This window comes from Phyllobates terribilis, unplaced genomic scaffold (assembly GCF_046119375.1).
Source record: "Phyllobates terribilis strain yellow unplaced genomic scaffold, ASM4611937v1 Scaffold_5260__1_contigs__length_52992, whole genome shotgun sequence".
NCBI classification, from domain to species: Eukaryota; Metazoa; Chordata; class Amphibia; order Anura; family Dendrobatidae; genus Phyllobates; species Phyllobates terribilis.
The window spans coordinates 21,062-33,683 of record NW_027368008.1 but is presented as its reverse complement, the minus strand read 5'-3'; the positions used below and the strand labels follow the sequence as shown (position 1 = coordinate 33,683).

The following is a 12,622-nucleotide window of genomic DNA, read 5'->3' as shown; positions in this document are numbered from 1 at the left end:
CCACTAGTGAGTCCACAAAATATACAATAGTTGTCTCTATCCAAGTGACATATGAATGATAATCATGAAAGGGCAAACAAAAGAAAAATTCTTTTCTAGCATTTTTCTCAATCAATGACAAGAGTATATTAGTTTCTCAACTCTAGACCTCACAAGGATAAGAGAACTAGTCACTCACACTCATGTGTTTAGACATGTGTTTCACTCAAGATCAATTCTCAACTTTGAATGTTAAACTTCTTGGTAGATTATACGATGTGCTTATCAGAAAATAGTATGGACCCATTTGACGGTAAACAATCAAATATCTCTACTAATTACTTTTAGGCAGTAGTAGATGTATCTAAACCCCAACTAACAACCGTTGTCGCACAAAGCTAATCAAGATAAGACTCTTTAGATACTTAGAAACTAGAACTAGAACTAGACAGGGATAATATCCAATTTCGTGCTTCGTTAAGTCCAACCTAACCTAGGTATCTATGATTACCTAGATCTTCATAAGAACAAACAAGGTTGTTTGGGTTCAATTCTAGTTAGTTCCAACAATAACAATCTCCTTTCAGACTCATTCCAAGTCAAGTTTGACCGCAAGTCGCACGAACTGGCCACGGTCCGCTTTAACCTTCATGTGATCAACCCGCAAGAATTTTCCAATCAGATTACCAAGTCTCTTTAAGAAATCTCCCCCTATACTCGACGAGGTTTGGGATGAGGAGTTAGACATTAAATTATGGTGTAAGACATAAAAAAATTTGAACTCAAGACATAATTAGAAATCCTAAAATATTATTTTTAGGAAAATTCCCCGCGAGTTTTTCATCGTATCCCGCAACTTCTATCTCCATTCCCACACCCATCTCCTGCCTGAATTAATTTTTCTTCCCTCTTTCATTAAGGTTCCGTTCGGTAATGACCATTCATTTAGATGAATGGGCTGAAATTAGATGAAAAGTAACACTTTTCATCTAATTTCATCCATCTCTTTGCCAAACACCTATTTTAGCTAAAAAAATCATCTCTTTGCATATTCATCTACTCCTCATATTTTTATCTAGATGAATGCAAAAATCTTCATCTAGGGAGGTGAGGATGAATGAAAAATTTCATCTAGATGAAACCCTTTTTACCCTAATAATTCATCCATCCTCATATAATTCATCTATCCCATTTACCGAACATCTTTTTTACCTCAATAATTTTCATCACTTAATATTTCATGTACTATTCATTTTATCTACCTTTTCAGCTAATTTAAATTCATCTACTAGATTTCATCTAAATAAAAAGAAAAATTTATCTACTGTTGCGGGAGGGAGCCTAAATCTCAAAACACCTTAGTCTTTAACTATGCACATAAAAATTCTAAAGAAATCGTGGAGTTCTGATGATCTCTCTAATTACTCGAACTTTTCTCTCAGCTTCTAAATATTTACTGGAAAAAAGAAAATAAATATCATGATATAGACTTTAATGAATTAGTCATGCATCAAGACTTTTTTGACACAAAAAATTAATTAATTCGTGACTTTTTGAGTGTTTCCTTAACCTGGTGTTTTTCTTTGGCAACAAGATACGAAAAGCTCTTAACTTAACGCTATAAATGCTAAGCCCCCAAAAAACTTTTCTCTCCCACCCATTTTCTTCTCTCCCCGCACTCCACAGTCGGTTAGGGTCTTGCGGATCACGGGCACGTACTCTCCTGCCAAAAATTTCTCCGATACCTCTTCAATTCTGTTCATATCTTTTTCCGATCGCGCAAAAAATTCGTAGCTTTCGTTCTGCTTTGTTAGGGTTTGGGTTTTTCTAATTCTACCTAAGCGGCTCACTGTAACGCTTAGTTCTCCGTCCTGCTTCCTAATGGCGTCCTCTGTGGTTGTCAAGGTTCGATTTTCCATCTCCATTTTACTGATTTCTGGTAGTTTTGTGTTTGATTGCCTTTGAGTTTGTGGCTTGCATGTTGTTGTTGCTGTGCGTGCTTTTGATTATTTGTTCAGCGCGTTTGATTTTCTTTCTGTTTTTATCCGTTCAAGGGGTTCTCGCTCTGGATTTTTCTGTTTATGGTTTAAGTCGGTGGAAAAAGGTTTCTCTTTGCGGATTCTCTCTTTTATTGTGTTGATCATTGCGATTTTCTTGATTTTACGAACTATTTCCGGTTTGGTGGTACTGATAACTTGCTGAAGTGAAAAAAGTTGCTGGCTCTGGCCGAAATTGTTTCAAATAATTTAAACAGTATCAATCAAGTGTGAGTGTGATATAAAATAGGATAATTGAATTACTCAGCTTAAAATAACTTGATACAGTAATTGTTGAAGTCAGAATTAAGAATTGTAACAATTTTTGCTTGGTTAACAGTCCTTACCTATTGAGCTATGAGCGTTGGTCTAATATGGTTAAACCTTTACCATCTAGCTTTCTTTGTGCTTGTTCTAATTACTTTTGTCTGTGTGTTTCAGGTGAAATATGAAAACAAGCTTAGGCGTTTCAATGCTGCTGTGAACGAAAACCAGCAATTGGAGCTTGATTTTGAGGGTCTGAGAGCCAAAATCCGCTCTCTCTTCAGTTTGACTCCTGAATCTGAATTGGAGATGACATATGAAGATGAAGATGATGATATCGTTGCACTGGTTGATGATGAAGATCTGCATGATGTCTTAAATCAAGGCCTCAATCCAGTGCGAATAAGTGTCAAGATCAACACTTCATCTGCAGCTTCTGTCAAGTCTAGTGGTACATCTACTCCACTTCCTGCACAGGATAATATCTATCCTGGTATAGCTGATCTTCTTAAAACAATGCCTGAGCCGCTTCGTGTGTATCTCTCGGATCTCGCTGCTCAAGTGGCTTCTAGGACTGCTTCTAGTGCTCCCATACTTGGTGAGTTTGTTGAGGGTATTACCTCTGCTGCCGATTCCTTCTTAAATGCACACAAGAATGAGAAAGTAAATGTTGCTTCAGCTTCAGAGAAGAACAAAAAGGTAAAGATTATTGAGTTCCTCTTATCTTTCTCTTAGTTTCTCTGAAAAGTCTTATTTATCCATATCAAGAAACTTGCGTATCAATTTGCTAAGATTGTTGAGTTGTACTCCTTTTGATTTAATAGCTATGACTATTGGTCTTCAAGATACCTAAATCTTAGCATATGAAAAACTGACATCCTTAGTTTGTTTTTATGATAGGGATCATTTTATTCATGTGCACAAAGTGATATAGGTAGCACTTACATTTATAAGACTAGGTGATAGATTTCATTTCGTTCATGTCTTCTTCTGGATTTCTGACTGAAGTTTCTATAGGTATGAGATTGATATCTTATATTTGCATTTGGTATGATATAGATTGGTTGATATTTTTGAGAACAACCATGGTATTCATCAACAAGAAGAAAGGAGTTTGGTTAAAAAGCAATATTTAAAATAAATAAGAGGCAGTGATATCCTAATAAAAATGATTATATCAACTTGATATCCATATACTGATATACCAAACAACAGGTATGGCCGTATGATTATGAGCCATTTCTATATCCATTCCTGAAAAGTCATACTTAGAGGAGAATCTCCATTTTTCTGTACTCTTTTTTTTTCTTCTTCTTGCCAGTATGAATATTCTGAGACTTTCTAGTGTCCTAACAGGAGGGCCCTCATCCACAATTTGGGGAGGTTGAGAGGAAGCCTAGTGGTTGCCCTAACTCAATGGACATGCTAGCTATGCATGTTGCTTTAGAAGCTCAGAGGAAACAGCTTGCATCTGCAACTTCTTCTGGTAAAGAAACTGCATCTTCAGAAGATTTGCAGAAGATTTATGCACGTAGGCTTGAGGCGGCAAAGAGAAAAGCTATTAACAAAGAAGAAACTGCTGGTTTTGCTGCTACTTCAGAAGCTGAAATGAAACCTTTTGGAGTTACAAAGGAGGAAGGAAAAAGAAGTACAACCAGTGAATGCCCATTTGGTGGTCTTTCTATGCAACACGCACCCACTATGTTCTCTAAGGATAACATTTTCCACAGAGGTGTTCAGTGTGATGGATGTGGTGTTCATCCTATCACTGGGCCTCGCTTCAAATCCAAACTGTAATAATAATACTCCCTCCCTCCATTCTCTTTTATATCAATTTGCTACTCGGAGTAAATAATGGTAGTTAATATTCCTTGCAGGAAATTGGACTATGATTTATGCAAAATCTGCTTTCAGCAAATTGGAATGGGTAAAGATTCTGATTATATAAGGATTGATTTTCCAGCTCCCTATCGTTACCCATGGTCCCTCAAGAGTAGCCCATATGTGAGTACTTTCGTACACTTTTACCCTTACTCTACTCTTCTCTTGGACATATATAAGGTGTGATAAAACCCACTTAAGGGTCCGTTTTGCAATGTTTAAAATCAAATAGAAGTAGCTGAAATTGGGTAAATTTCAGCTTGTCCATCTAGGTCATTGTCTACCACCTTTTGTGAGCAAAATTCTATCTACTCCTATGTCAGAGAAATTTTAATTTACCTTTCACAAATTTCATCTAATTTCTCTGAAAATTTTCATATCCCAATTCGTAGTTGGAAAAAAACTCCATCTAGGTGTTGCCGAATGGACCCTTATATCTAACCTTAAGGAAACAACTAATTGTCACAAAAAGTAGGAAATTAATGAGAACCTCCATTTTTCTATGTTCTCAATTCAGTAATAATGAGTACAGTCTCAGTATGTGCTTTAACACTGAATTGAAATATGATTTATTCTTAGAACCAAAATATAATCTACTACTATTAACTACTTAATACTTTCTGCTAATTATAATTATCAGTTTTAATTCCTGAAATTAGTGTACCCACTCCACTAACTGATGTTCATACTACAGCTGATAGGTTTCCTATTTAAGCTAATGTTGGTCTTGATGAAAAGGGGACTTAATTAAATGAATATATATGAAAATTGGAGATTCTCTAACAAATTTCCGGGTGGGAGATTCGGAGATTAAGGGTTCTACCAAAATAGCATAAATTCAGGACATTATTATTAACTTCTAACATAAATTACTGAGTTAAGATAGAAGTACTTACCTTCCTTAATCATTTTAGTTGCCGCAGCCGAAGCCTTGGGGTCACCCTCCACCTCCACTGAGATTTTTCGGTAAGCATATGAAGCAATTGAAACCAAAGCTTGACAGCCGGTTCATATTAGATGTCAATGTTATGGATGGTACAATTATGGCTCCCAATACCCGTTTCACCAAGATCTGGAGAATGCGTAACAATGGCAATCTCCCATGGATTCACGGTACTCAGCTTGTCTGGATTGGTGGAGATAAGTTCAGCCCAACTAGCTCTGTTGGAATCGAGGTACTTAATTCAGCAAGTTTATTTAGTAAGTATGCTTCTTTTTTTTTTGGCTTTCTGACATTGTTTTCTTTAACCAAATTAAAAAAAAAAAAAAACAGATTCCTGTATCTGGGTTCTATCCAGAAAATGAAGTTGATGTTGCAGTTGATTTCATTGCACCCGAATTACCTGGACGGTACATCTCCTACTGGAAAATGGCCTCATCCTCTGGTCAGAAGTTTGGGCAGCGTGTTTGGGTTCTAATTCAGGTTAACCTCTTCTTAATTACATATTTACACTTCTAATTTGTTCCTAGTTTCTTAATCTCAAATTTGTATGTAAAAAAAATACCATATACTAACATATAAACAAGGTTATGGAACTCGAGAGTATACTCTTCACTTGGATGGAAGAGTCTACTAAAGTATTAAACTAATAATAAATTAATACTTCCTCTGGATATAAATACATGTTAATTTAGAGCAATTTTGTTGGATACAAGTACCTGTCATTTTACTAACTTTTTCCTTTATCTTTGTTTGTGTGACAAGTATTTGTATCGGGAGTATATAATATGAATACAACATATGTAAATATAATATATAAACGCCTAAAGAAATTGATTTGATATTTTTTTGTGAAAGTTGTAAAATCTTCCTAGCTTAATTATGTTAATAAAACCTATGTTTTATATACCATATACTATTATAGTAACTCATTCAATTCTGTTTAGTTTTTAAATGTATAAATATGAAATTTCAATCACAAGGCATAGTCTCCAAAAATGCAGAAAACGAGTTTCACGAGTCTGTTGGCCAACGATCAGCTCGTGATTTTGATAACATGGCATATAACTATTATTTCGTCATTAATTATCCATTTTCTTAGTCTCGTTCATTTCTCTGCTAAAACAGGTGGATGCATCGTTTCCGGAATCATCTTCAACACTCCCAAACACCCTAAACCTAAACTTACCTCCAGAAGGCACTGCAGAGAACAACACCCCACACGCTGTCGTCGAGCCTCTAGAAGATCCTATCGACCCACTTGACCAAATAGACCCCTTGATGGCCAAGCAAGTGCAACAGTTCATGCTGAACCACCAGCAAGCATACAATCTCAACTTACTCAATAACAACCTTCTCTTTAACAACACCCACCCCGTTTCCAATGCGGGTCCCACTCAACCTATACCTTCCTCAAGCTCCGTCACCTACCCCAGAATCGAAGAGGACAACACCACCACCAAGTCCGAAGTCGAAGACGCTCTCCTCAACGAGCTTGAACAGATGGGGTTCAAGCAGGTGGAGGTCAACAAGAAGGTTCTGAAGAAGAACGAGTATGACTTCGAGAAGTCGCTGGACGAGCTTTGTAACGTCTCTGAGTGGGATTTGCTTCTGGAAGAAATGCGCGGAATGGGGTTTGAGGATGGAGAGACGAACAGGGAGGCTCTGAAGAAGAACAATGGGAGTCTGAAGCATGCTGTCATGGATCTCATTACTCGCGAGAATGTGTAAGTCACTGATGATGCTACTTCTATATATATATATATATATATATATAAGTTATGGTTGGTGTTTAAGGCGGTCTTGGTGATGCTGTGCTCCCGGGGCTAGCTTAACTATGGTTGGTTTGCAGACTGTTTTCTGTGTTTTTCTGGCTTTATGGATACCTCTGCTTTAAGCTTATATAAATATATATTTAAGTTTGTGTAATTTGGTTTTCATGTTCTTGGTATGTATGGAATGAGAGCTATCTAAAATTCATATATGTGTTTGGTATAGCATCAGCAACGACAAAATAATATTAGTGCTCATTTGGTCTGTTTTTTTAAAATCAAAATAAACCATTCATGTACTAGAGTGTTCCGTCTGTTGTAGGTCCATATAGTTTAAGGTAGAGATGCAGAGTATAAACTTGAGGAGGAATAAGGTACATAGAGTATAAACTTGAGGGATAAGGTATATAGTTTAAGGTAGAGATGTAGAGTACAACTTGAGGAGGGATAGGGTGAAGAGGTGAGGGGGAAGAAGTTTTGGAATGACATATACCAACTTTTTAGTGGAATGAATGATTTTTTTAAACTTGAAATGAGTCATTTCAAGGAATGATTTTTTTTAAAAAAATTTCCCCTAATCAAACATGACTTCAAAATAACTTCCTCATTCTAGTGGAAGTGTATCAAACCATGTCTTGGAGCGTATTTTGATCTCTTAAAAATTTGAGTGTCAAAGATATCACTCTTAAGCCGCATTTATATACATTAGGGGTGATTCGTGTGCTTCGCACGCGGACTTGTGTTGTTTACTTTATTAGTCGAATGTTAAGATACAATTTAGTTATTTTCTTTGTTGTAGAATACATGTCACTATAAGATATTAGTAACACCACTTTATTAAGTTTTTAGTGTACACTTGGGCATATATTTTGATATATAGCTCCCTAACTCGTGATGGTAGAATCTATAGGGTTATAAGCTCTCTCGGTTGAGCACAGTTTCTAGGACAGTACATGTATAACAAATCGAGAATATGAAAGCATCATCTCTAGGCTCTTATTTTCTTCAACCTTTACGTCTCTTTGTGGATAATTCTGTACTCCATAAATGGATAAAAGATTTTAGACATGAGTAGGGACCTGCAAAACAAAAACGAAGTTATCTCATGTTTGGTCTATTATATAGATCTTATACACAAGATTTATTGCATATAAAAAAACATTAATTTTTTTTACCAAAGTTTTGAGAGGTTAGCTTGTATCAAGCTCACGACACTATTAGTTTTAAAAGAGAGACGCTTCGTCAATCTTCATAGGTAGCTGACAAAGTAAATGACCTGGAATACTTTAAGATTGTGAATAACTGAGTATACTATCTTCATAGAAAACTCTTTCAACTTTTTTTCTTTTCTTCTTCCCTGTATTAGAGTACTTTAGGATTTTTTTTTCATTCATATTCTTATGTCATTTAAGGTTTTAAAAGTGGCGTGAACGAACAATTTGGTTCCAAGAATTGATAAATTAATTACTTTTTCAATAGTTCTGAGGGTTAATATGTTGTTGATATTTTTAAAGTAAGTTTTTTATGGTGTAAGGTAGCACGTAATATTTTGTAGCTTGTTGTTTCCCTGCATTAACCTATTTTCAATAAACCGGAATTCACAGTTACTCAATTATTTGTAATTGTAGAGAGAAATGTAATCTTTATGTAGTTTATAATGTAAGTTGTGTTTGTCTAATAAATAGTTTAGATTACAACCTGAAACCATGTATCTTAATTGATTTTTATTTGCTGGGCCAATTGATTGAAGTACTCTCTCCATCCTTATGTTGTTTTTCTGTTTGACCGAATACACGGATTTTAATGAAAAAGTGAAGAGTAATAATTGTAGAGGAAAGAGATAGAGAGAAAGAGTAATAATTGTATATTGAATGAAGATTATTATATTATTATTTTATTTTTACCATTCCTTTTTTATCTTTTCACATTCCTTTTCCGGTGTCCAATTTTTATATTATTATTTGACTTCCTCCGTCCTATTTTGATCTTTCCGCTTTACTACCTTTGTATTATTATTTTACTCCCTCCGTCCTTTTTTTTTATCTTACCACTTTACTTTTCCGGTATTCCATTTTTATCTTCTCATTTTTCATTTATAGAAACTACTTTTCAACCATTTTTTTTTCAACTTTCAATGCACTTTCACTCTATCCAGTACAAATTCTCCTCTCCTAATACTCCATTTGTCCCATAATATAGTTCCTATTTGTTTCTATACATTTGACGATATACAGTTTGTGTCATTGATATCTATCATTGTATGTTAGTGTAAATTATAAAAAAAATTATATTATTAAAGTACTCATCGAGACGAATCAAACAAAATCTCCATGACTTTGTTTTTCCTTGCACATTAACAGGAATAGAGAAAATGAACTTCGGGCATCAATAGCGTCAAAATAACAATGAGAACTATATTATGGGACGGATGGAACGAAAGATAAAAAAGGAGCGGGAACACCTTATGAACAACAGTCTTTATATTATTATTTTATTCTCTCCGTCCCTTTTTTATCATCCCGTTTTCCTTTTCGGTATCACATTTTTATATTATTATTTTACTCCCTCCGTCGCTTTTTTTATCTTTCCCATTTCCTTTTCCGGTATACTATTTTATCTGCCTACTTTCCTTAACAGTAGTTTTTATATTATTATTTTATTTCTCACTTTTTATTTAAATAAAAAAGGGACGGAGGGGGTAAAATAATAATATAAAAATAAGACATTGGAAAAGGAAAGCGGGAAGATAAAAAACAGACGGAGGGGATAAAATAGTATATATGTTTATTGTAGATAAGCGCCGACTTCCCGTAACAGTAGTTTACATATTATTATTTTGTTCCCACTTTTCATTTAGATAAAAAAAGGGACGAAAGAAATAAAATAATAATATAAAAATGAGACATCGGAAAAGGAAAGCGGGAAGATAAAAACGGAAAGGATAGAATAAAATAATAATATAAGTCTACTGTAGATAAGCGCCTTCCCACTTTTATAGTAGTAGGGATTTTCGGTATACCATTTTTATCTGCCTACTTTCCGTAACAGTAATTTTCATATTATTATTTTATTCTCCACTTTTCATTTAAATAAAAAAAGGATGGAGGGAGTAAAATAATATAAAAATGAGACTTCGGAAAAGGAAAGCGGGAAGATAGAAAACAGACGGAGAGGATAAGATAGTATATATGTTTATTGTAGATAAGCGCCCACTTCCCGTAACAGTAGTTTACATATTATTATTTTATTCTCCACTTTTCATTTAGATAAAAAAAGGGACGAACGGAATAAAATAATAATATAAAAATGAGACACCGGAAAATGGAAGCGGGAAGATAAAAACGGAATGAAAGGAACAAAATAATAATATAAGCCTACTGTAGATAAGCGCCTTCCCACTTTTATAGTAGTAGGGATAAAACAGACGGAGGGGATAAAATAGTATATATGTTTACTGTAGATAAGCGCCCACTTCCCGTAACAGTAGTTTACATATTATTATTTTATTTCCCACTTTTCATTTAGATAAAAAAGGGACGAAGGGAATAAAATAATAATATAAAATGAGACACCGGAAAAGGGAAGTGGGAAGATAAAAACGGAACAGAAGGAATAAAATAATAATATAAGTCTACTGTAGATAAGCGCCTTCCCACTTTTATAGTAGTAGGGATACCCGATATATCATGCTCATAGATCTGAGCAAAACTGGACCGGCTTCTGTGTCTGCCCAGTCTGTCCAGAAAAATGGATGTGTATGAATATGATAATTTACGCATCTTGTCCGGCTAGTCCGGTCCACTCGTTTATATGAGCGGGTGGTGGACTTTAGATCGGCAATTCACAACCTGAAGTCCACAATTCGAAACCCTAATTGAAATCCCCATTTTAATTCCCCAAATCAAAACCACAAATTAAAAACTCTAATTTCAAACATGCAATTCAAATCGACAAATTCACAACCTGAAATCCATAATTCGGAACCCTAATTTGAAATCCCTAAATTGAAACCTCAATTAAAACCCCGAATTCAAACTCGCAATTGAAATCGGCAATTCACAACCTGAAATCCACAATTCGAAACCCTAATTTTAAATCCCTAACTAAATTCCCTAATCTGAAACCTGCAATTAAAATTTTGCAATTCACAACCCTAAAATCCATAATTCTGAACCCTAATTTGAAACCCCCAATTCAAATTCCCAAATTGAGACCGTGAAATCCCCAATTTAAAACCCTAATTTCAAAACCCCAAATCTAAACCCTAATTATAACAACCCCCGTATCGATACCTTTGTTAGCCTTCCTTGTTCTTCAATCGCCTCCAAAGTCATCGTCTTTGATCACCTGGTTCGACTCGAGAACTTTCGTTTTCAATATCCTTCCTCCATTGTCTCCAATCGCCTTCCTCCTTCTTCTCCAATCACTTTCCTCCTTCTTCAATCGCCTTCGTCCTTCTTTCTTCGAAGTCTTTGTCTGCAAAACTGACTACTCCTAAGTCGCTCCCCCTCAACACTCGATATTGGGATACAATAGAACCCTAATCTGTCTTTGCCAGAATGAAGAGAAAGAGAAGATAAGGGAAAGGGGGGGGGGGGGGGCTTGCGCGACTCAATACATATGATTTTTACCTTTTTATCATTTCTTTTCTTTTCTTTTCTCAAGTCATAGTTTTCTGGGTACCTCGCGAAGATTCTCTCCCCTTGTTCATTTTTCCTGTCAACGATGGTTGACAACGAACCCTTTCCTTATCTTTGCGAGGATGCTTATACCTGGAAAACTGACTCTTTCTCTTCTCTTTGCAGTGAGTAGTACATCCTCTGTACGAAGCTCAGAGGTTTCTATAGACTCCTCGTCCACGTCGAGCCTCTTTCATGCTTTGGATGACGAGAGGGATGAGGTTCGTAGGTGTACTGGAGACGAGGCGGGTCCGAGTTCCCAAGCAATCGTCCCTAGGTCACAAGGAAAATCAGTGAAGGCTTGGTTGATAATTGAACACGTATGAATTATAGTGGAATCAAAACGCATATGTAAGAATGATTTTGTCACTACTTTGGAGTGTAAGGAATCTTCCATGAAACATGTGAAGCTATTTTAAACGACAAAATTGCTTATTATAAAGCATGTGAAAAGCTGATTTTTTGTTGTTTTCATGCCCTTAGAGCATTTTCAATGGTGATACTCACCTAGAATATCATACTAGTTTTTTTTATATTTTTTCTCCTCCATATCATATTATATCACGATCATACTCACATAGAGTATCATAATCTTTTATTTTTTATCTGTTTATATTATTATATGTATTAAGTACATCTATTCTATTTCTTTAACATTTTTTAAATAAAAAATGATAGAAAGTGGACCCATTATATCATAAAATGTGTAAGATTGAGTATCACAAACATGATACTCAAGTCTAATGAAGATTTTGAAATACTAAAAAACTCTACACATTATTTTATTTTTCTTTTTAAAAATGGCCTATGATACTTGGAATATCACTATTGTAGATGGTATTAGCTTTCTCGTTGTATTCCATGTTGTTACATTCATGCGTGCCATATTGACAAAATTTATTGTATATGTATGATTTGACAGATAAGTGTGAATATAAATTCTCTACATGGGGGAAGTTTCTATCTTAGTATGGAGGGGAACATTTTCTATAGGAAAATACTAGTTTATGTCAAAAAGAATGTTGATCCAGACTTGATGTCTAAGATGGAGCTTGAAGATTATATAAAAGA

The 12,622-nt window shown here is 35.0% G+C and overlaps 1 protein-coding gene across 1 annotated transcript; it reads left to right on the top strand.

The window, feature by feature from the left end:
• Positions 1–1,860: 1,860 nt before the first annotated feature.
• On the top strand, positions 1,861–6,831 carry LOC141249952 (uncharacterized). Its single transcript, XM_073669835.1, has 9 exons — positions 1,861–1,884; positions 2,457–2,978; positions 3,180–3,238; positions 3,339–3,391; positions 3,727–4,072; positions 4,157–4,340; positions 5,075–5,335; positions 5,434–5,583; positions 6,229–6,831. Exons 1-9 carry the CDS (start codon positions 1,861–1,863, stop codon positions 6,829–6,831), a joined length of 2,202 nt encoding a protein of 733 aa, XP_073525936.1.
• The last annotated feature ends 5,791 nt before the right edge of the window (positions 6,832–12,622 follow it).

What these genes read in the sequence shown, in the direction of transcription:
- LOC141249952 (XM_073669835.1), top strand. Translation starts at nt 1,861, where the DNA reads ATGGCGTCCTCTGTGGTTGTCAAG. An exon ending in CCTCGCTTCAAATCCAAACT is followed by an intron (nt 4,073 to 4,156) that starts GTAATAATAATA and finishes TATTCCTTGCAG; the next exon opens with GAAATTGGACTATGATTTAT. An exon ending in GTGTTTGGGTTCTAATTCAG is followed by an intron (nt 5,584 to 6,228) that starts GTTAACCTCTTC and finishes CTGCTAAAACAG; the next exon opens with GTGGATGCATCGTTTCCGGA.